A 22,485-nucleotide genomic window follows, 5' to 3' on the forward strand; every position below is an offset into this window, starting at 1 on the left:
GCACCATGGCAGTCCATTTAGTAGATCCAATATTTATTGGCCTCAGCAGAAGTTTATTTTCAATTACCTACTATTGTTTCACAAACCTGGCCAGTAAGAGGATTAATTATTTTTTTTTTCTTCCCCCCCCCCCCCCCCCCCGGAAGGGGGGTAGGTAGAGGGAACAGCAAAAGCCAAAACCATAAAAATAAACCACACCCTTTCAAATGTTTGAAAATATCAAACACTGGCTTTCCTCCTCCCACAATATCTGTGCTCTTAAATGCATCATTGCAAGGGGAATTATTCATGTAGTCACATCAATAAATCTTACTTAAGTCCTTCATATTACAGTCCTCATCCATCTAGCTGGGGCTTCTCTGTAAACGATAATTAGGGTAAGAGCCAACTGAGACACCACAGTTTGCTCCTGGCAGTCATTTAACATCCAGCATAGTATCAAGGCTGTAAAGTAGGCATTTCCATTTCTCAGCAGCAGTTCATTCGTTGTAAAACCTGTTTCGATTATTAGCTTGTCTCCCGTTTCACAGCAAACACATTCACGTAAAGACCTTAAAACATTTGTCAATGAATTCCTTGAATGGTCTCAGCTGCATTTTGTTTTCTCTGCAATATCTAGCCTAAATCCGGAAGAATCAGCCAAGGGGGAGCACTGTTTCCTTCGGGCAGCCCTTCTGAGCTAGTCCTGAAGACGGGTTGGTTCTGCCATCAACTCTTCTCTCCAATACATGGCGCTGTGGGAGCTGGGATAGCCCAAATAATGGGAAACAGAAAATGGATCTACTCCCAAGTGTGGAGATCCCCAGCAGCAGTCAGCCTCCAGCTCCTGCCACGCCTGACTTGCTTTTTGATGTTTCTTCATTGGGTTGCCCAGGGACGCTCTACTAATTTACATCCAGCCCCTTGGCCCCAGCTGGCCATACTGTTGCCAGCTATGAAGATTGGAAATTTCACTAAGAAAGGCTTTACTCTGTAGAGACCATCTTCTCCAGACTTATGTCCAAACAATATTGCCACAGTTTTTAGCAAAGATATTATAATATCTACTAAGGCAAGCGTGCCTGGCAGAGGCTCTCTCCCACCTTCTGCCCTGAAGGCTCACCTAGCACAGGCTGTACGTCTCCCAGGGCTCAACCCACCACCCTAATGCCCTTCTTCAGGACATCGCTCCTGCAGCCTAAGCAGGGATGGAGAGTCTCTAGCTTAGCAGAACTCCTTGCAGAGACAATAATGCAAGGACAATGCAAAATCTTCAGAGCTCTTTACAGTTAACTATCCAGCGTGAGCCTCAGCCCTCTGGCCCACAGACCCTGCCTGCATTGTGCCTCCTTGACCAGTCTATCAAGGCAGGTGGCAGAAGCAGGCAAAAGGTTCTGCCCACACTCACTGATGCATTGTTCAATTAAAAGCCTTAATGGGGCTTAACCTGCCTTGCAGACTGGATTGATCCATGGGACATGTTGGCAATCTCTCGCAAAAACAGACCACAAAGGGTATGAGGGAAACCTGAAGCCTAGAGAATTTCAGTGACTCGCCCAAGTTCAGAAAGGTGAAATCATTGAACTTGCATCTCCTGACCTGCTGTCTAGACACAAGACAATGAGGAATACCTAAAGGGGAAAAAAACCCGCATCGGATGAAATACCATGTTTCATCCCCTTGCACCTGGGCACAGTCCTGGAGTGAGTGGAACAGTCGTGACACAGGATAACATGCCAGTATGGTGGCTCTCCAGGCAGGGCCAGTCTGCACCTGGCTTACTCTTCCAGCAGAACAGCCATCTCCTCCAGAGGATACACAATGAAGGTGGGTTTTAGTCCACCTCCTTGTCTTCCCTCTTTCATTCTGGGGTGACAGCTGAAACACTCCTGACTTTGCAAAAGCATCCGACTCCAGCAGTGTGAACCTTCAAGTTCTTGGAAACGATTATACCCTTCTTGACTGACTACTTAGCCATAGAAGATGCGACGGTATGGCTGGAATTGAAGGAAGTAAGGTAGTGCCAGCACCTGCCCTCTCTGCCATGGCCTTGAGACAGTGATTTCATGACACAAGGTGTGCAATATCCCTAGCAGTCTGATGTGTTCTGCTCTAACTCTTTCTTTAGACCCTGTTGTCCACTTGTGCCCACCCCATTTTTCATGCCAGCACAACTGCTTTGTGAGGCCACTGCTTAAAGCAAAGCAGGGAGCTGACTCCATTTGAAAAGGAAAAAAACCCAACAACCAACAGACCCAACTCTATGCGACGAAATAAAAAGTAAAAGATGCTTTTTTTAAGCAGGATCAGTTCCCGAATGTCACTGAGAGCAACGCCACAAGCAGTCATGCTGACATATCCGATGGCAGGAAAAAGCTGTGGGGGCGTGGGAATACCTTAAGCTCACTGAACAGACACCCAGTGCTTTGTCTTCTGAAATCCCAGCCTGAGGAGAGACTGTGCTGTGTCATTTTCCTGCTCCCCCTTTCTTCCTCCCCCCCCCCCCAACCGCTGGGCCCCCATCATACCATGACTACATCCAGTCCGGGATGTACATTTTAATCTGCAGTGTGTATATAAAAGAGAGCTGGAAACAGTGGCTGTCTGAGACCCACCTGACCTTTGGACGTACAGCAAACTTCCTGCTCCAGTCCTGCCGGCTCTTTAATCTCCCAGTCCTTAAAAAATAAAAGTGAGCCTATGTGAAAAAATGCTTTGTAATGGGAAATCCTGGAACAACTTTTCTCTCTCGCCCTCTGACTGAGCCATAGAAAACAGTAAGTATCTCTCCCAAGAGTCCTTTTTTTTTACAATAGAAAAATGGCAGGCAAAACTGAAGTTGCATTTCCCAGCCTCAGACTCAGCAGCAGACAGGCACAAAAGCTACAGATAAATAAAACAGCAAGGGGGAAAAAAAACCCCACTCTTGTTCATTCAGAGTTTGGGGAGATTTTTGGTGGAGAACAAGCTGCTTTTGGTGGGGAGCAAGTCACACTTGGGAACTGGGATTCTCTTTTTGCAGGAGGAAGTGGTCTCGAGCTATATACTTGACAGCAAATTAGCATTGACATTTGACTTGTTTTGATCTAAGCTATTTACAGTGGTATTATCTGTGTATTTTTGACATGCTGTGAAGATTCCCATTGCCAGATGCCTTGGGATGGCTGTAGGATGCAGTGCATTCCACAGTCATTACTCAGGGGTCATAAACCTCACATTATTCGTGAGGAGGAGGGGAGCAGGGCAAAATGGTCTAACGATTAAAAATAAAACCAAAAAAACCTTGGATTTTCACTAGGCTTGTACATTTAACTGGAGGGAAATTAAAAATGCACTTAGACTGGCTGGCGCTGTCACACCGTGGGGCTGATGACTGGAACAGACCCTTGTGAATTTGCTCTATGCATAGACGCGCATCCAACTGCTCCGGGCTGGGGAAGGCTGCAACGAAGCAACTGCTCCATTACACTGCTGGGTCAGAGATCCTCGGCTGGGGGATGGCTGCTTAGGACCTCCAGAGCTTGGGGTGGCAGGACAGGTCCTAGGCTGGCCCTACACAGTAACTGTTGCTGAGCTGAGACTCAGGCAGTGGATTTTCAACCGATAATTCAAAAGAGAGCCTTTGGGTTGGGTTTTTTCCTCGCTTTCTATGGCTAGGAAACTTTCAAGAAAATTTCCAAGGCCAAATCATAGACCTACACTAGTGGGTTTTCAAGCAGATACCCCATGCGCTGATCTTCCTCGCTCCCTGACTGTGTGGAGATGTCCAGGGAGGCTAGCAGGAGGTGCCCAAGGAGCACCTAACATGGAAGTGCTTGGGGCTGCAGGCTGGCGGGTGGTGACTGGGGTCCTGCCCCGTAGAGAGTGAGGAAACATCTCCCTGGCGTCTGGTTGTCCAGGGGAAGGGGAAATAAGCAGTGCAGAACTTTTTTGAAGAAAGGTCTCACTTAGACTCTATGAAGAGGTCTCTCTTAGACTCTATGTTTGCCTTTCAGATGAAAGGGCAGATGTTTAAAAACATCCCTGTGTCTTCCTAACTCTTCTCTTGACTCATGTTTGCCCAGCACTACCCACCAGTAACCTGCACAGCACCGTGTGCTATCAGCCCAGGTTTGCTCACAAGTTTCTCAGTGCCGGTGCTAAAAAGAAGAGCAGAGAGAAGGAGTTGTTATGGCCTCATTCATACCAGGTCTGACCGCTCTGAGGGCTGTGAAGTGGCTGGGCAGGAAACGTCTCTAAACATGGAGGAAACAGAGAAATGAGGGATACTGGAACACATGTGCCAATCTGCTGAAGTCCATGGACCTACATGCCTGTTGAAAATTTGCTCATTAAACGTTCAAAGCAATGGTCATCTCCACCTTGTACCTGCAAATCATCTGGTTCAGGATTAGGTCTCTTCCAGCTACGTGCTGCAGTAATACAGACAGCAAAAACCTGTGTTTAAATACTCCACTGAAGCGGTGCTTCTGCCCTTCATCAACTCATATTTCCAGCAGTTGCAATAAATTAATCTGATTTTCTGATTTTGCTTTGATTTTTGTCCCACCTACAGCAGAAATCCAATCTCTGGGGTAAGCCATCCAAAGAAAGGAAGCATCTAACTGCCACCAGGTCGCTTTGCTGGATTTGTCCACAGCAATTTCTCTTGTACAAGTTCCAGCACACATACAACACAACAAAAATCTAGGCATATCTTGGGATGTGAATGGGGTGGATTGCTAAAGGCCAACTTTACACTGGTGTTGAATTCCCCACCTCTTGCTCTCCAAGCAGGAACCTGAGCCCCCACCTCATCCGAGACTCAGTCCTCAAATATATTCAGCACATTGAAGTAAAACCCCAGGGAAACCTCTACCTTTGCTGTGAGAGGGAACCTGTGTAGAGCATCAAGGCAGGGCAAGGGCAGGAATGAGTCTGAGAGGGCTGAGGGGTAGAAGAGAAGATGGAGAACGTGTTCTGTAGGGCACAGACTTTGATGCTGCCGGGGTTTTCTGTAGGCTCAAGGACGCCGTGCAGGATGTGTGCTGCATTGTGCCTGCCCCTGAACAGAGGGCTACAGCTCAGATGATCAATGGCCTGAAGCAAGATTCTTTCCCACCCGCTTTGAGGGTTTTTTTAGGATTGATCCCCAAGTGGCTTCACTTCAAATAGTAACACCACCATACCCCGCCTCCCCCTCAGCAAACAAGCCCAGAGGCCAATCTTAATGAGGCTCCAGCTCTGGTTGCTCCAGGTCCCATAACTGCAGGAGGCTCAAATTAATTCAGTGATGATGTTTGGCAGGTCCTCTAGAGAGCTGTATGAGTGGTTTCTTTTCCAGGGGATATCTACATGCAATAACGAGTGAAGTCCCTTGACATGTCTTTCTTCTGAAGTACTGACAGGGATTGCTGAGGCTTCCTCTGAGGTGCAGTGTGCTTAATACTGCTGCTATTATGGTCTGCTGGAGACCTGGGCGTTCAGCACATTCATAGGTGTTTTATAGCCCTATCACTTTGAATGGCATCCTCCCCTACTTACTATACCCAGACTGACGCTGGGCAAGTTTAAACTCTGTGTAATTAAGCCAACACCTAATTTTAAGTACTAAGACATGTAAACATCTTTTCCAGTCAGGTACTAAAATTTTACCTGAACTTGTACAGATAAAGAAAGGAAATCATTTAGCCTGTGAACCCACCAACAGCATGACCTAGCCGACCTCACCAATATCTTGGGTTCTTTTAAACCACACATTAACCACACAAAATTAACACTCCTATGTGGTTTGTACGAATATCTATTTCTAGGGGTTAGTTACAGGAAGCCTCATGTTCATTTTCAAACCTTCTGCCATACACTGAAGCCGTGTAACTGTTCATCTGTCTCGCTCTGCTCGTTCATATCTCACCTCCCTCTCTTTTTTGAGAGCACATCCTGTTTTGTAAGAGGACTTCGATATAACTCTGCAAAATGAAAAAAAAATCAACCCCAGATAAATGAGGCAACATGAATCCAGCAATTAAGAATAAAGCTCCAAACTTTATTCGTTGACTTGAGTACAACAGTGATGCAGATTACAGTGGCACAGGGGTGCAATATGTGCTGTTTGCGGTATGACAGTGGAAACACTAATTGTACAGAACAGCAATCCAGCTCAACTTTTCATTATGCATACAAGCAGACTTACTGTATGGACAAGACATTGATTCACTTTTACAGAGACTCAGAAAGAGAGCTGTCTCACAGATGAATGGAAAAACAGGGACACCTCCCCGAAACGCTGGTTTGTAACATGTGGAGGGAGAAGAGGAAAATAAAATAATAAAAAAACCCTATTGCCAAAATCTACTGATTTAAAGGAACATATACCTTTGAAAAATTAGTATCAGTTTCCAAAGCTTAAAAAAAAGCCCCCAGCTGTAAGGCCCCCTTACAGGAAGAGTTGTCAGCAATGACCAAGCTGCACTGCTTGGATAGGACTGATCTGGTAATGACATAAAGAGCTCGTTGCTGCGGGCGTGCACAGCGGTCAGAGACTCTCCTGGTTTAGCCAGCCGAGAAAAAGCGTGCTCCAAAGCGTGCGGATGTGAGAGGCTCCGCTGATATCAGTGGTTTTGCATCTGGGGGTGTGGGGGGGGAAGTGCATTCTGAAAGTGTTTAGCCATAAAAGCCCAGGCAAGTGTCCAGTGGGACCTGTCAAAGCGCCTAAGGGAGCTAGAGACTCGGCCTGGTAAGGCACCGCTGGAATTCCCATCGCTGCTTCTGCTGCTTGAAATGCCTCATCTCCTAATGCCTCGGAGCAAGGTCCTGTGGACCTCAGCTTTGCAAGTCCTGGGAGAAACACTTGTATTAACTGCGGTGATCCTGACAAAACAGGTCACTGTTTGCCTTCCGTCATCTCTTCTTGCCTCCAAAGACAGACTGCAATGCATGTGGAAGTATTACCTCTTCACACAGACAAGCATTTTTTAGCAAATCATTAGCAGAAATCTATTTCCTTGTTACAAGCCCTTTGGGCAACAAATAATTTATTTTGCATACAGGCAAACAACATTAATGGCCAATTACCTTCTCACTTCCTGCACTGATGCTTACATTAAAATTAATACTTCTTATTCTTTCCCTGCCAAAATGCGGGCGTCGCATAGCTCCTGCCAGCAGAGTTGTCTGATTAAAAACTCTGTATCTTTGCATTGCGATAGATTTTTTTTTCTTATTTTATTAAGCACATAAAGGTGTGTGGGAGAAATCACAAGGCAAAACTCACCAGCCAGAGCAGCACTGCAACCCGCAGCGACAGGGGTGTTTCTACACCAAGAGAAAGGCGCGTTGTACTGCTATCACAGTGCTCAGTAGCTCGCTCTAACTCTTCATTACATAGCAATGGGGTAAAACCATAACACATACTGTCAAGACCAGCCCTTGCTGGTCTGCCCTGAAGACTATGCTGGAGTCCAGCAGGTGTCTTGACAGGGCCAAAAAGTTTGGTGGGGCATGAACTGGGCCATGACCTGGGGCTAATTGAATGGGGAAGGGAGCTGTGGGGTCCAGCCCTAAGCGTGTCTCTGGCATGGAAAGATGAGTGGCATTTCACACTAGGACAGATGAGTTGATATTCTTGTTTCCTGCACTTGTTTCCACACTGACTGGTATATCACACCGCCATAGGTGACTTCCAGGATGTGGACATCCTCCTCCACAAATGCCTTCCGAAGGAAAGCAGTGAATCATGGAGTGGGGGAAAGGCTGGTTTCCATTTAGCCTGCTCTACGAGGCTATGGCCCAAATATGCCAAGATCTCCTCCTAAGTCAGCATGAGCCAAGGTAAGTCATTTCAAGATGAGTTTAGAGCATGTTCATATTTTTACCATTTGGTAAAAAAAAAATGGTTAATTTTTCTGTCACTTGTTTTAACACTTTATAGCATTAATTTCAGTGTAGATGCTTGTAAGCTATGGACTCTGGACTCCAAACTTGACTCTCCCACCCAATTTGAAATAGGTACTACAGGCTCATGCCCGCGTTTTCTTCTAGGTCTGCTAAACACCACACTGGCAAACCCTGGAGAAATCAAGCTTATGCCAGCTCTCCTTCTTCCCAGAACGTAATCCTTCTCCACCCATCGATTTACCCGACCAGGAAAAACATGGCTGGTGGAAAGGGATTTCACTTCAAATGTATCAAATTCAAAATGTATCTGATTTCAGCATAACAAACTTTTACAAAAGTGACTCCTAATGACCTCCCCTGAACAACAAGACATCTGAACTACAGGGCTGAGAAAGGACTTCCAAATTGCAACAGGGAAAGGGCAGCAAGCACTTCAGTGCTGGGCCCACAGACTTAGGGCTATTGGACTTTGCAAGGAGAGATGACATCTGTCTTGACAGAAGTAAAAGCACTGCTAGAGCCACAGAGCTATCTTTTCCCACATGCAGCTATTAAGAAACTTCCTGTTCCCCTAGTCTAACCTCTTGCAGCACAGTGCAGCTACGTCCACAAAGCATCACAAACCATATTTCATGAAAGGCTACTAACCAAAATGAAAACAAATATATCTCTGAGATGCCTCTAAAATGTCTGAAATGAAACCAGCATGACATTGGTGTAATTAAGAAAAAAAAAAAAGAAAGAAAAAAAGAAAAAAAAAAGGAAGAAATTCTGTGAGCAAACTTCACAAGAACTGACTTGCAGTTGTACAGAAAGTTTAGCAGGTTTTGGATAGGACACTGGCAGAGTTGAGATGCTACCTACGTTCAGCTTCCTGAACTGAGGCCACAGTAGATCACATCGCTTCATTGAGAAATAGTGGACAGTTTAGTAATTTCCAGATCTGCTCTTCAAGTTGGCTTAATTCTACTACCATCAGAGATTATGAACAACATACTTATTTCAACATATCTGTTTCAACTTCTGACTCACAGTAGGCTGAACCTTATGCTGTTAAGGCACATGTATAGAGGACATGGCCAGCTGTTCCCACTGTAACACGGAAACAGTTCTCTACTTGTTCATATGGAAGTTATCAGACCAGTATCTGCAGAGGTCACCAAACCCAGTAATCAGATCTCTGGATTCCGTGTTACTATGAAGACTACTGCACAGGGTATTACCCTTCCACCTAAGCACTGCCAGGGCTGGGTGCTGGAAACCTTCACATATACCCAGGGAGGCCTTTTCTATGGTATCACTTGTGGCCAGCCTGGCACTTCCCTGATTTGAGAGACTGACCCTTTCACCTTTTGCACACTCAGTACACCACAGGTATCCACGAGCCCTGCAGATACAAGCATGTATGGAAGTGACAAACTTCGTAACTTAATGACCACTATGTATTCACCACTACGCACTATTTGGAAATTCCATGTTAACTACTCACATAGTACCTCAACTCCAAATGGGGAGTGTGCATGCTACATGTGCACCTGTGTTTGAGAACCTGCATGTGTACATAATGCCATTTCGCACATTACGTGTGGTTACTCTGTAATGTTTCGACAGGTCCTTGCTCTTACATCACTCCTAAAGCAGAAAGGGGGAGATAAAACAAAAGCAATCAGTTTTCAGTGCTTTTGTCAATGACATTCTGTTGACAGTACCGAGTTTGATGGGACTTTATCAGAAGCTCAAATGCTTTGCAGGAGACAGAAGAATGCAAGCATGCACTTAAAGCATATTAATCGAATCACAGAATGGTTTGGGTTGGAAGGGACCTTTAACAACTCCTGACATGTCTCAAGGGAATACCGAAGAGGGAAATTAAAAAGAAGTGCCCAAGAAAACGCTACTCAATTGATACTAGGAAAATGATTCATTGCTTACAAAGAAAATTCTCCCAGGAGGTACATTTCGGTTTTTATTAGGTGGGAAGACCAGATGAAAAAACAGAAATGTTGCAGTGACAACTAACAGCCCACTACAGAAAACACCCCCACCCCCTCCGCTCCCTGTGGCTGGCTACAGCGTGGTTGCAATATCTTGGGGTCTGTCTATATGTAAATAGCTGCGATAGTTAAGGGGAATTAACTACAGGCATGAAGTTGCAGCTCAGAAAACCCTTCATGTTCTCAATCAGAAATAAAGCAGTAATTAGTCTAGTGAAGAGGGCTGTGAGCTGAGCGACTATACTCCACAGCAGTGAGATATGAGCCAGCAGTGGCCCAAAAATCCAGTTAGAGATTTATTGTTTCAGCAGCATCTAAGCTGGCTCCTCTTCATTCCTTCCCAAGCTGCAATTGCACTTTAAAATTCTCAGCTGATGAGGCAGATACAAATTACCCTGTCATTCTTCACAGGCTAGGAGGCTGGGCTCTTTTTTAAAAAGAAAAAAACAAACTTTTTTTTTTTTTTTTTTTGTGAGAGGAGGCAAAACAACCTGGCTTAGTCATTTCTGAAATGACTGGATAAAGTATTCATATATTGTGTGAGAAGTTCAATAGTAATCTAGAGATGGGGACAGAGAAATGCAGACTGGCAGCTCATATCCTTGAGACAGCAGGTCTTCAGATCAAAAAGGTTTATTATCAAGGTGACTTGGGCTAAAAGACCTGCAATGCCTACTGTGTTGGGAAGGCAGCAGCACAGTATTGTCTGTAGGATGTGGGCTGGCAAAATTTAGAGAATTTTAATACTTCAAATGCATTAAACCTCAAATGTCCATCTCAAAGTTAAGCCACACCTTGCAGGTGACAAACACTAAGTTTCTGAGACTCCAGCCTTCACAAAGCCTGTGACTGTAAAACACTGCTATTCTTTTGTCGTATGGATTTGGTTTCAGCAGTCACTCAAAAACACATCTCAAACTGTCAGTGCCCCTAACATTCCCATTTCCTTCTCAGCATTCCTCAAACCCCTTTCAGATGCTTGTTCTAAAAAAAATGAAGTAAAACATGTTGAACTGATCCATGCTGCACTCTCAGTAATATCCAGGAGAGCTTGCTCACAATTGCACATGTCACAGTGTTCACTGAGGACTTCTTTTCAGTGGGGACTGTGATGCCAGATCTACATGGCAGCATATTCTCCAGCTTGTCCCCCAGACTTTAGCTCTAGGGACACGGAGCAGGTGCTGACCCCTTGTATCTGTCTGTCACATACTGAATCTTCAACTCAGATTTTATCAAAGGAACCACAGTGATCTGTTGCAACAGGATTTCCTAAACCAGCAAAGAAGAAGCAGGATTCGGGCTGTCCTGCACAGGTCATGGTGAAATGCCATTTGGTGATAGGCAGAACTCAACACGGTGATAATGAATCTCACAACTACATGGGACTGTTTCCCCTTCCTGACTTCCAGATTTTAATACCAATGTCTCATATAACAGAAAATACAAAGGCTCTGATGTCTCCAGTGCCAAAAGTTTCTGCATTAAAACCGAAACCTTGATATTCTTTAACAGACACAGAACCTATGTAACCCTCTCCCGTATCAGGAGATGGGCTTATTAGTGCAGTATGCATTGGCGGTTAAGCACCAAGGAAGAGAAAAAGCTGACCTTGCAGCCACGATGCATTCATTCAATTACTTTGGTGCTCATGTCCTCCTCTGTATAGGACTTGCTCAGAAGCAGTTAAGGTACATACAGGCAGTTTTTTAAGCTGCAGCATATTGGAAGAAGACTGAAAGCAGTAAAGGAGTTTAATGCAGCTCAGGAACTGTCTTGCATGATTACTCTGTCTTCAAAAACCAAGTCAGGCACAAAGGGAAATAAAAATAACCAAGGCTGGAGCTTTGACGCTTCAAAAGAGGAAAAAAGAAAAAGTCTGTGCCCTCTTTTCCAAGCACAAGTGAAAAACTACATTAACTAAAAAGAGTGCTTGGCCCCATGCACTGTGCCATACTGACAACAGCAACCGCAATTTAATCAAAAAGCCTCTATTGGCAGAGCATGGCACCTTGATGGTACCTTTTAATTCATAAACATTCCTCCCCAAGAGGGATGAATCTATGTGTTAGCTTGCAGAGAACCATATTCCCTGCTGATGTAAAATCCTACAACTCCACTGCAATCTGATGAGCTGTACTAGTAATTACTAGCAGGGAGTCTGTCCTGAAATCTCTGGGTGCAAACCAGGGCACACTTAGAAAAGCATTTTCTCACTCTGTCACTCCCACCCCCATCCACCCATCTCCCGGACTAAATGACAAGAAAACTGACTCTTCTCCATCATTCCCATTACTTAAGTGATCCTAAATTATTCAAAGGACTGGTTAAGCTCCAGCCTTATTCATTCAAGCAGAAAGTGTAGAAGAGGGAAGACTGACAACAGACACAGCAATCCACTTCCTATATCCTAGCAAATATGTACAAGGAGTCCATTTCCCACAAATTCAACTGGTATGTACTGTGAGTGAGCAGACTGCCCACCTTTGCAGACTGTACCACACCAAGAAGATGACGTTTCAAAAGGGTGCCAATTAAGAAACAGTTGTGTGAAAGACTTAATGTGACCACGTAGATAACTTACAGAGGGCTTCTCCTTCACTACAGAGCATCTACCTTTCTCTCCACATATATACACATATATACACATACATACACACACAGAGATAGATGGATAGATATAAATACATGTGCGCACACACGCAAACACACATACATATATATATATTTTTTATATATATATATATTCTTTTCCAGTTCTTGAAGTGGTTACAACTACTTTAGTCTACAAGGCATCCTAAGGGCACTTCCTGGCTCTAGCAATAAAGTCCATCATATTGTGGAGAGAAGTAAAGGGAGTATCATTGAGGGAGAAGAACAGAGCAGTTCCCTATCTTGTATAATTTTATGTAACAGGGTGACACCTCTGAAACCTATCAGTGTTATTTCTGAGCCCAGATATTTTCTCCCTGTGTTTCAGGCGGGCAAATGTTCATCTTGTTCAGTTGCTGCATACAGAGGTGCCACTACGTGATTTTCCCTTTTTGGTGGATAAGTAGTTGCTTTCAAATAGTTTGGACTGTATGACACTATGCATCATTTTTTGTTGGTTTGTTTAAAGGAGATTAAAAGAGTCTTGCTTTTTTCTTCATGTCGTTGCGTCTCCAGAGAGGTAACTTGTCAAACTCCTGTATCGTCATGCCAAATATTTCTTGAAAAACTTCAGGTGCTAAGTGACGCTTTGGTTTTTTGGTGTTTGGTTGGTTTTGGTTGTTTTTTTTTTTTTTAAAGAAAAAAAAAGAGAAAAAAAAAAAAAGGAGAGAAGACAATGGTCAGTCAAAGCCAAAGAGACACAACAGGAGAAAGGAGTGCCTTAGGGATATCATGTCACTGTTTAAGAGCTATTGCAGGAAATAATAATGCTTTGACAATACACGTAATCAAGTCCTCATGAGCGAGGGTGGCTCAATGAATCAATACAATTTTGCAATTTCCTAAGACTGAGAAGTTTACAGAGGAAATCAGGAGAACTATTTCAGTTGCTGAATAAGCAAGAGACAGAAAAATGATCTGTCTGAAGTCACCCAACAAGCAGAGACAGACCAGAGAACAAAACCAGCTCCTGCACGCCCGTCCCAGGCTTTAGCTAGTAACCTCTGCTTACATCTGGAAGTTCCAACAGACACTGGGTTTCAGGAGAGCTTTGCAGAAGGGCTGCAGGTTGACATGCTACATTCAAAGTTCTGAGAAGACAGACGTCTGGCCACACTAGCTGTCCAGCACATTTCTCTATGGCCAATGAAACATTTTTTGATGTGGTCTTGTGCACAAGTTACTTCTTGTTCAGCCATTTTAGAGCATACTGGAGGGGGGAAGTGTCTCCCTCTAGCACTAATGTAACACAGCATTGAACCGATGATCATGTATCTACTAGTATAAAAATGTGCATAAATGGTTACTTACCCAAATTTTCACAGCCCCTTACATTCATCTCCACAGAAAATTAACTACAAATGACTTAAACATCCCCAGCCTTCCACTGGGCTGCTTAAGTCTTTCTAATCCACAAAGCTGTAGACAATTTTTATTCGTTGGCAGAGATTTAAGTCCTCATATTTTTGGATATCAGCCAGTCTAACTAATTCATAAGACTCGTGGCTGAGTTAAAGAAAGTTAGACTTCTGATCCTCAAGGATGGCTGTCACGGACTTTTAGCTAAGAGATCCAAGATCAAACAAAGTATTGCTGCATTCCAAAATGGATCCTATGACCACAAAACACTCCAGAAGTTTTGGGCCTTTCACCAATTTACAAGTATATAATTAATTGCTAGAAAACATAGGGGTGTTGGGAGAAGCTCAGTCCATGAGCAGGGAGACAGAGATGTGGGACTCCTGGCCCAGCACTGTTCATGGAGATGCAGCTGCTTCCTCCCACTGTCCGATTCCTCTTTCCCTGCTCAGTGCTGAGAAATGTTACCAGTCTAACAAGGACCCACACTTCAGTGTTTGAGCTTCCAAGTGTGCAACAACAAACAACTTCAGCAGGAAAGAGCATTTAGGAACTTGCTTCTCTTACCTCAAGCCTGGTTCTGTCTACATCTTTTAGTATTTTATTTCGCCCTCTGTTGGTCACCATGAGCATTTCATATGGAAAAATCTGTTAACAACGTATAAAAGGGGGAAAAAGAGATGTATTTATATTCTAAAGCAGAAAGAACAAAATGTGTCTCATTTTCATAACCAAAAAAAACTTGTTTAGTATCAAACTGCCTCAGATTATAGAGCCACTATGTACTTGCCCACCCCACTGATTTTTATGGTGCATATAATACATCAGTTGGCTTTGGTCAGAGTCCTCTCTAGCCAATATACTTTCCATCCATCAATGTCTAAGTTTATTAAGGTAAATTTATTTGTCAATCATTGGTTTAAGTGATGGCTGGCAAAGTGTGGACAGCTCTAAGGACACACACTCAGTGGACTTCAAAAGATGAAACAGATGAAGGCACATAAAAAAAAGCAGCAAATTTGAATAAGCAAGATATTAATTTGTGGGGGCCACTGCATTCAACAGAAACCATCACGTGATTTTCTTTGCCTTTTGGATAGTTAAAGAATTCAAGCAACTGCTCACTGTGCTTGCTGGCTGTGCCATACACACATGGATTAAAGGAGATACTTTTGTAGGCATATTTGTTTTATGCACCTTCATCTGCTTCAGAAGACTATGTGTCCAGCACATCTCCCATTAGCCTTTCCCTTGATTTCTCTTTACATTGCAAAGAACATCCAGAAGTTATACATATCAGTTATTGGCCAATAATCAATTCCTGAATGCATAAATGATTTTGCTTTTGTTTTATGCGTACAAGTTCTTTGAAGTAAAATGTTCGCTGTCAGTGGGTCTCAAATCAGTTTAATCCAATAGAAACAACGCTGCTTAGAAAGGATTTCAGAAAACCATGTGCCTTAAAATCAGTTTCTGGAATCATCCCTGCAAATAAAACCCTGTTTTAGGATTATTTTTGTTTGGGCAGACAGTTCCATAAATGCCTGGAATGACTCAGGAGAGCTCATGTTCTATCTAACAGAGCCTCTCTACAGCCCTTCTCATTGCGTATCTCTGCCAAGTAGGAAAACAGCATTCCCAGACTCCTTGTCCAACCCCTATTGAAGTCAATGAAGTTTTTCTGCAGACTTCAGTGGCAACTGGCTCAGCCTTTACTATTATTTATGGGTCTTTACCTGCCCACTGGGAACAGGAGCGAGACCACCAAAACTCTCCTGGAGAGATAGCTGAGCTATTCTCAAATGCTATTAATTAAATGATTTTAACATCAGAAGAAATTCAACCTAATCCACTTTTGTCAATTTTTGTGCAATTACTAGGCAATTAAGTTCATTCCATTGTTAGCAATTATCCCAATGAACTTTTCAGAAATACAATAAATAAGATTCAGGCAGCAATGAACACACCACTGAGTTTATTGTAAGTAATAATAATTTAAATAACGTGTGTTTACATACCAATTGTAAGATACGATTCTTAGGAGATTCTAACATTGTCACAATTGTACAATTAAGTCTATACATTGCTTATGTTTGATACTGGAAATGGCTACCTATACAGCATTATAGGAAACTAAAATGTAACTTTTCATATTTAAACAGGCAGAGTTTAAGTCAAGATCTACAATCCTAAGTACATTTTATATTTAGATATTCACAACAAGGCGTGTCTCTATCTGGGTTGGCAGGATGCACAAATTCTGTCCTTTCTGGAGAACCATTTGGGAAGATTTGCTCATTCTTAAATTTACTAATTTTCACTTTTCAGGTTTTTTACGCTGACTTTGAGTTGGTTTCTTTTACTTTATCAGGTTTAAGTTAGTGTTGGACCATTGGCATGAATAAAAAACCTGCCAATTTACACATGTTGAGGGTCTGGCATCATCTTTACAAACATCAACAGAAAGTGATCTATTACCTCATGAGAATTCCCATAAATTTTTTCACTAATAATACTGACAGAATTTGTTACCCAAAATAACATTCTAAATCACTGGGTGCATCAACAGCAGTGGTGGCTGTAAGAATTTCTATTGCACTGAAAAAGAACTTATTTGAAATAAAAAGGAGCGTGAATAAAAAGGAGTATCTCAGGAATTGGGGATGTCCCCAAAGTCTTATTTATATAATATATAAAACCACTTGTAAATATACATTGCACTGCGGTCTTAGCTTATATAACTTGGGTTATTGCCTTATACAGTTTGTCTGGAGGTGACTCGGAAGCACAAGTAGTAATCCGGTTTGAAAAACGAGCTCCTCGCTTAACTGCAGAAATGCTGATCCCTGTAACTTTGGCAAAATCACGATTTCTTGAAAGATTCACCAGCAACAGATAAAGTTAGAAGACTTAAAACACAGCCCTGGTTGAATCCTCTCTCTCTGTGTTCATTTTTGAATGAACAACTGTATCTCTAGACATAGCTGCCAAAGCATTTAAATTTATATCTTAAATTATATTCAGCTGATATCGCCTCTTTTCCCAAGAAATCTCCTGAATAATTTCTTATATGGGGAATTCAACATTACTGAATGGTGTCAGGCTAACAGTGCTGAGAGCTAAGGAACAGATCCAGACAGACGTGGGTATCTAACTTCAAATTTGAAACGCAGATCCATGTATTCATTAATTTTTAAATTAAGATGGCTTCAACAGTGTGTTGTGAGCCACAATAATCTGCATCACTTTTCCAACCTGTCAGACCTGAGAGACCTTCCCATCAAGTTCGGCTTTTTGGCTAGTGGAAGCTTGACAGAGACCTAGCTATTGGGCATCTTCAGTATCTCTGTTTTGTCTCTAGAAAAGCCTCCTTAACCCAAGGAGCACACCCGGGCTACCCTCAGCCTGCCCGAGTACTAACGCCTGCAACAGGCAAAGTCCACAACAAAGGGAGAGGTTTGGCACATAAGGAGCAGGGACTGAGGTGAGGTAAAGAAAAACAAGGGAACTAAGACATTTCCCATATTTTATCTGAATTTCACAGTCAAATCTTCACTGTCTTGAAGGAAAGTGAATAACATCTGCACTTGCCTTTGGCTCCAACATGTTAGGCATAGATACTCCTCTGTCCATTCTCATTCCAGGGACATGACCATCCGGAAGGGACTGCATCAGATACAGGTATACATCAGACACACAGGTTACACACACAGAGGGTAAAGGCACTCAAGTAGTGGTGAAAACAAAGGAGAATTTGCCCTGAGACTTCCTTTGAGTCTTTATATTTAGTCTTATCATACAGATCATTGCCGTGGCTACCGCTTGCTACTTCCCTGAGGCACGCAGAGGGAACCTTTGATCCTCTCTACCACCCCAGCCTCCTGTCACTGCTAAGGCTGGCAGTAGCTCCCCACTGAACCTACCAACCTCACTTCCCAGGTGGATGCTGCAGACCCCAAGAGAGTGGCGGGCCCTTTCCCACCCCAGTGACTAAGTGGAAAAATCTGCAAAAGCATTAATTCAGATCCCACCCGCGAGCATACAAAGCACTCTTACACCTCCGGGCTTTCCTTCCTGTCACCGTATCAGCTGAGGGATTTATTTTTTTGTCTTCACAACTGGAAATTTTTAATATGACCACAAACAGGAATAGGGTAAAAAGGTGCTGTTTTGACACAGGTACTGTTTCTAAAGAAATAATATTTTGAGCACAATACATGGACAACTCCTCTCTCCTCCCATAATCTTACTCTCTTCTCCAATCATGATGATTTTGATATACCATTAACAAAATTATCCAAGTAATTAACCCCTTTCTTAAATTCCCATTTCATATTGGGATTTTGCCGAGGAGCCAACCGGACTCAAGCCATTCTGGAAAAAAACCCTGCAGAGAGTATTTGGAGTAAAAGGATTTATATTTGCAAGCACACCTCTTACTCGCTCATCTGTGATGGCAGCACTGTAGAAAACTATTGATTAGCCACCTTGTCTGGAGAGCAAATTCCAGGGTAAAAACAAGGAATTCAAGGCTCCTGGTTTGGGAGAAAATTGCCTCCAGAAGAGACACTGTATGTCTCTGAGGTTGGTACTACAGAGGCTGGAAATAAATCCACCCTCAGCTGTCCAGAGGGAACTATTACAGATAACTCATATACCAACAGACAGTGGATTTTTACAGAGCAAGTCCCAGAACTGGTGCGAGATGTCTCAACCCAGTTCTGGGGAGGTAACAAGGAAGAATCTGAGGCTGTGCCTGTTTTTTGTTGATATGAATCTACATTGGTGATTATGCTTAAACATGCAAGAAAATCAAAGCTACTGTCTTAAGAAACCCTTCCCTGCAGCAGAAATTCAGACTTCAATAGGTAGATGCTTTTAGTTCTGTGGTCAGTTGATTGATGAAAACCCGTACTCTACCTGGAAATCTGAAAAGCAAAAGAGAAATCTCATCAGCTTTAGAGCGTGGAAGAACAGAAATCAGTCACAACCTACCAGATAATCCTTGTGTCTTCTAGTTTACCTTTTCTTTTCAAAATCCCACCCGATCCCCTAAGGCCAGCAACCTTCCTGCTTTCGGACTTTGTAAAGAGCCAAACACTTCAAATACTGCAGCCCTTTTCATTTCAAGCAGGTTTATCATTCAGGAAAAGCAAGTCACTTTGGAAATACTAAGAGACACAAAACCACAATCAAGTGAATAAAGAGCCAATTAAAATTCAAACGTATACAACAGGACTCACCTCACCTAACCTCTACCATCATGTAGCTGTCTAGATTCCCCCATAGACACAAGAATCAGCAGAAGATGCCTGATCATAGATAGTCAGGATCAATCTCACTTTGGAGATAAGCCTCTCTCTCAGCTCAAAGCATTTCAAAACATTACCTCTCAAAGTTTCAGAACTTTCATAAATATTGTCAATTTTTATTAGGCAATGACTAATATCACATCTAGCTCAAAGTCATAATGAAAATCGTGAGCAGCAAGGGGGATTAGAAGGCACTATACTCCCTTCTTCACTGTGGCACGTTTTTCAGACTGTGCAGTGGATGGTAATTTTCCAAGAAATTGCTGGAACATAACTCAGTCATATCCCTTATAATATACACATTACCAGCTTTCCATTTGCACCAATGCTAAAGCAGTCCCTTGGCATAAACAAAGATCAGTTCCACATAGCAGATTTTGCAAAATAAACCCGAACTTTTAATAGGTATTTGCAGAGTTTATTGCTGAGTTAATGAGGGGAAGTTAAAATATACTGAACAAATACAAAGTAACCACATCCACAGCCTTAAAACAAAAGAGCAGAAATGATCAAGCATCATAACATGTTCAGTAGTGAAGTAGCATGTAAAAAGGTTCCTCAGCCTTACCTCTAACACCACCACTCACATCCCCGTAACTGTTGTACTGACCAAAATCTGTAGACACCGGCTGTAACAGAAAAATAGCGGCATGCACATGAATTCACAGTTCATGACTTTACAAGTAGTTTGGTATATAGGGAGAAATCAATTGCTTTAAGCCTTTTATTCCCCCCTCAGTTTTAAAAACATTTCTTGCATTGCTTTCTTGCCTTTTTAGCAATGTAGTTTGTGGGGAATGGAAATTAGTTTTCGTCTGACTTCAAGTGGTCTTATAAGAAACCTTGACAAACTGAAAACCCAATACAGTTAACATAGAAATAAATACCATCGATAACTACAGCCACCTTTTGCTTCTCAAACCCACCATCTCCTTACCCTGTGAAGTCCATTTTTTCCATAGCCAGGGAGAGAAGAAGTTTTGGAGGCTGAAGCATGTGCTGTTGAATGAGGAAGGGAAAAATCTTTTACTGGAAAAATCCCATGGTAACTCAAAACCAAGAACATTTAAGGAATCAACTAGCATAAAAAACACAGTTAGAAAACAATATGCATAACCAACTGAGACACACTGACTTTAAGAAACTAACATCTCAGCCCCAAACTCATCACAGCCTTCCATACGTTCTGTAAGTTACACACAGCTTTATCATGCCACGGTAACAGGTCATCAAGAAGGGACACTGCGATTTTGCCAGACTCAAAATCAAAGGGGTCTCCACTGAGTTGAAAGTAAGAAAACGGAGCAAAATAACTTTTTGGTCCTTAGCTACATAAAGCATTGCGCTGCATCTTATGATGGCACCAAGATAAAGGACAAGGAGAATCCAAGATCAGCATTATTTGACTGGATAAGTTGCCTGTTAAGTCTCCCATGCAGGTCCATTCAATTCCACTCTCCCAGGTCACTCACGCAGTTGAGATATTATTATACTCTCCAAAACTTTCAATAATTTCCTTTCTATCCTTCCTACTGCAACTATTATTACACTCATGCTACCAGCTTCTGCTGCTGCACGAGCCAAGATACATGCAAGTCACATGCTTCAGCTCGCCACTTTTTGCTACAAAGAGAAAAGGGCTTTTAGTTTCGGTCCTGTAACACTCTAATTGACATTTTGCTACTGACTCCAACAGGACAATGATTGCAACGGGCAGTGCTGAGTGAATTCAAACAAGACTGAGACTTGTGCATTCTGATCCAAAATTATAGTTATTCTGTACATGATGTAACATAACACAATTCAACAGAGCTCTGTGACTCCTGCTTTCATCTAAAATGAAAGTGAAATAAGGTATATGGGGGCATTTGGTTTAGCATTTGTACTGACGTCAGAAACCGCACAAGTAAGACAAAGACAATGTGGAAATGTCAAGCATGTGTTTTCAATAACAGATAAAAAGATGGATAAATAGAAAGATTGTCCATATAATGATCAATAGCACCTCTACTGTTAACACAGCTCCTTCAGACAAGATCCCCCATATAGGAATGCAATTTTTGGTTTTCTAAAATACTATTTTTACCACAGAAAGTCATAGAATGTAGAACTTGAGGCACTGTTGTTGCCAGCAATAAGCGGTTTTGGGAAAGGCCACTGATTCCCCAAAAGGCAACTGATGATTGCACTGATTATCACTGCAAAGAGGGACAGACACATCTCCAACAAATAAGTCCTCCTACCTGTGCTAAGGTGAATAAAAAAATCATCAGCTCAGACTCTGACCTTGTAAAAATTACAGATAGTGAGGGAGAGCCACAGACATTCTCTTCATGACCATAAATACAGGGAACAGACTTACACAACAGAGAACACAAGGAAACCTTAGTTTGCTTGGCAGCTACTCCAGTGGATGACTCCAAAGAGACTCATCTTGTCCCTTCTTGGCTTAAAGCACAACTGCTGTGCTACAATGACCAGTGGATGAAGAGTGAAATAAAAACCCCAAACCTTTCCCTGGAGATCTGAGAAAGCCACAGATGTACATCAAAATACAACAAAGCCAAGAATCTAAGCCACCAATTAACCAAAGCCGACTTTTGCGCTTTGCTTTGGAACAGAATACACCCAGTCAAGACCAGTTGTGTTTGGAATACGCAGCCCCACTGGTAAATGTTGCTGGGTTTTTTGTCTCTGGCAGGGAAGACTGATAGGAACCACTAGTTTAAGAAATATGTGTTATTGTAATTTAATAACCCAGCCTATCAGCATGTGTGTGATGTGATAGTTACAGATTAACTTACCTCACTCCTTATCTATATTAGAAAATCTCTCTCCTCAAAAGTGCCCGAGAATCCTCAACCTCATATTTCTTCTAATTAGCACCACCACCACCCCACCACCCACCTCACCAAAACCAGCTAATGAATTTGGTCACTCTTTCAGGGCAGAACACCATGCACACATTTATCAAGTGGTCTTCCCAGTGCTGTCTCTTCTGGGAAACCACTTGATACGTGTATATGTGGTGCTCATTATTCAATGTTCATTATTAGCTTTATTGCCTACATGAATTACCTGGAGAATCGTAACGACTGGCAGAAAGGGCTGACCTATCACGACTCTCCTTTTCCATCTCTTCTTTCAATATCAATTGTCCCAGACCAGAGTTGAGCTATAAATGGTAATACAAAAAAAAACAAAAACCCACAATAAAATAAAGCTGATTGAGGCATTAGTAGAAATTGCTTACAGAAAACAAAGGGGCACTTTTTGGATGGTGTTCAGAAATAGCATGAAGACAAGCTTATAAC

General features: G+C 42.6%; 1 protein-coding gene across 16 annotated transcripts in view; it reads right to left on the reverse strand.

The window, feature by feature from the left end:
- Nucleotides 1-5,983: 5,983 nt before the first annotated feature.
- The window catches only part of ABLIM1 (actin binding LIM protein 1), a 208,402-nt gene continuing 191,900 nt past the window's right edge, over nucleotides 5,984-22,485 (reverse strand). For all 16 annotated transcript variants that reach the window (XM_037399100.1, XM_037399095.1, XM_037399101.1 and 13 more), the window contains 7 exons: nucleotides 22,250-22,346; nucleotides 20,109-20,170; nucleotides 19,740-19,800; nucleotides 18,780-18,787; nucleotides 17,451-17,525; nucleotides 14,427-14,507; nucleotides 5,984-13,087 (listed from right to left, as the gene is read on the reverse strand). In XM_037399100.1, the coding sequence (XP_037254997.1) occupies nucleotides 12,974-13,087; nucleotides 14,427-14,507; nucleotides 17,451-17,525; nucleotides 18,780-18,787; nucleotides 19,740-19,800; nucleotides 20,109-20,170; nucleotides 22,250-22,346 (498 nt within the window). In that variant the 3' untranslated portion in view covers nucleotides 5,984-12,973. The remainder of the gene's footprint in view (nucleotides 13,088-14,426; nucleotides 14,508-17,450; nucleotides 17,526-18,779; nucleotides 18,788-19,739; nucleotides 19,801-20,108; nucleotides 20,171-22,249; nucleotides 22,347-22,485) is intronic.

Source organism: Falco rusticolus, chromosome 9 (assembly GCF_015220075.1).
Source record: "Falco rusticolus isolate bFalRus1 chromosome 9, bFalRus1.pri, whole genome shotgun sequence".
Lineage (NCBI taxonomy): Eukaryota > Metazoa > Chordata > Aves > Falconiformes > Falconidae > Falco > Falco rusticolus.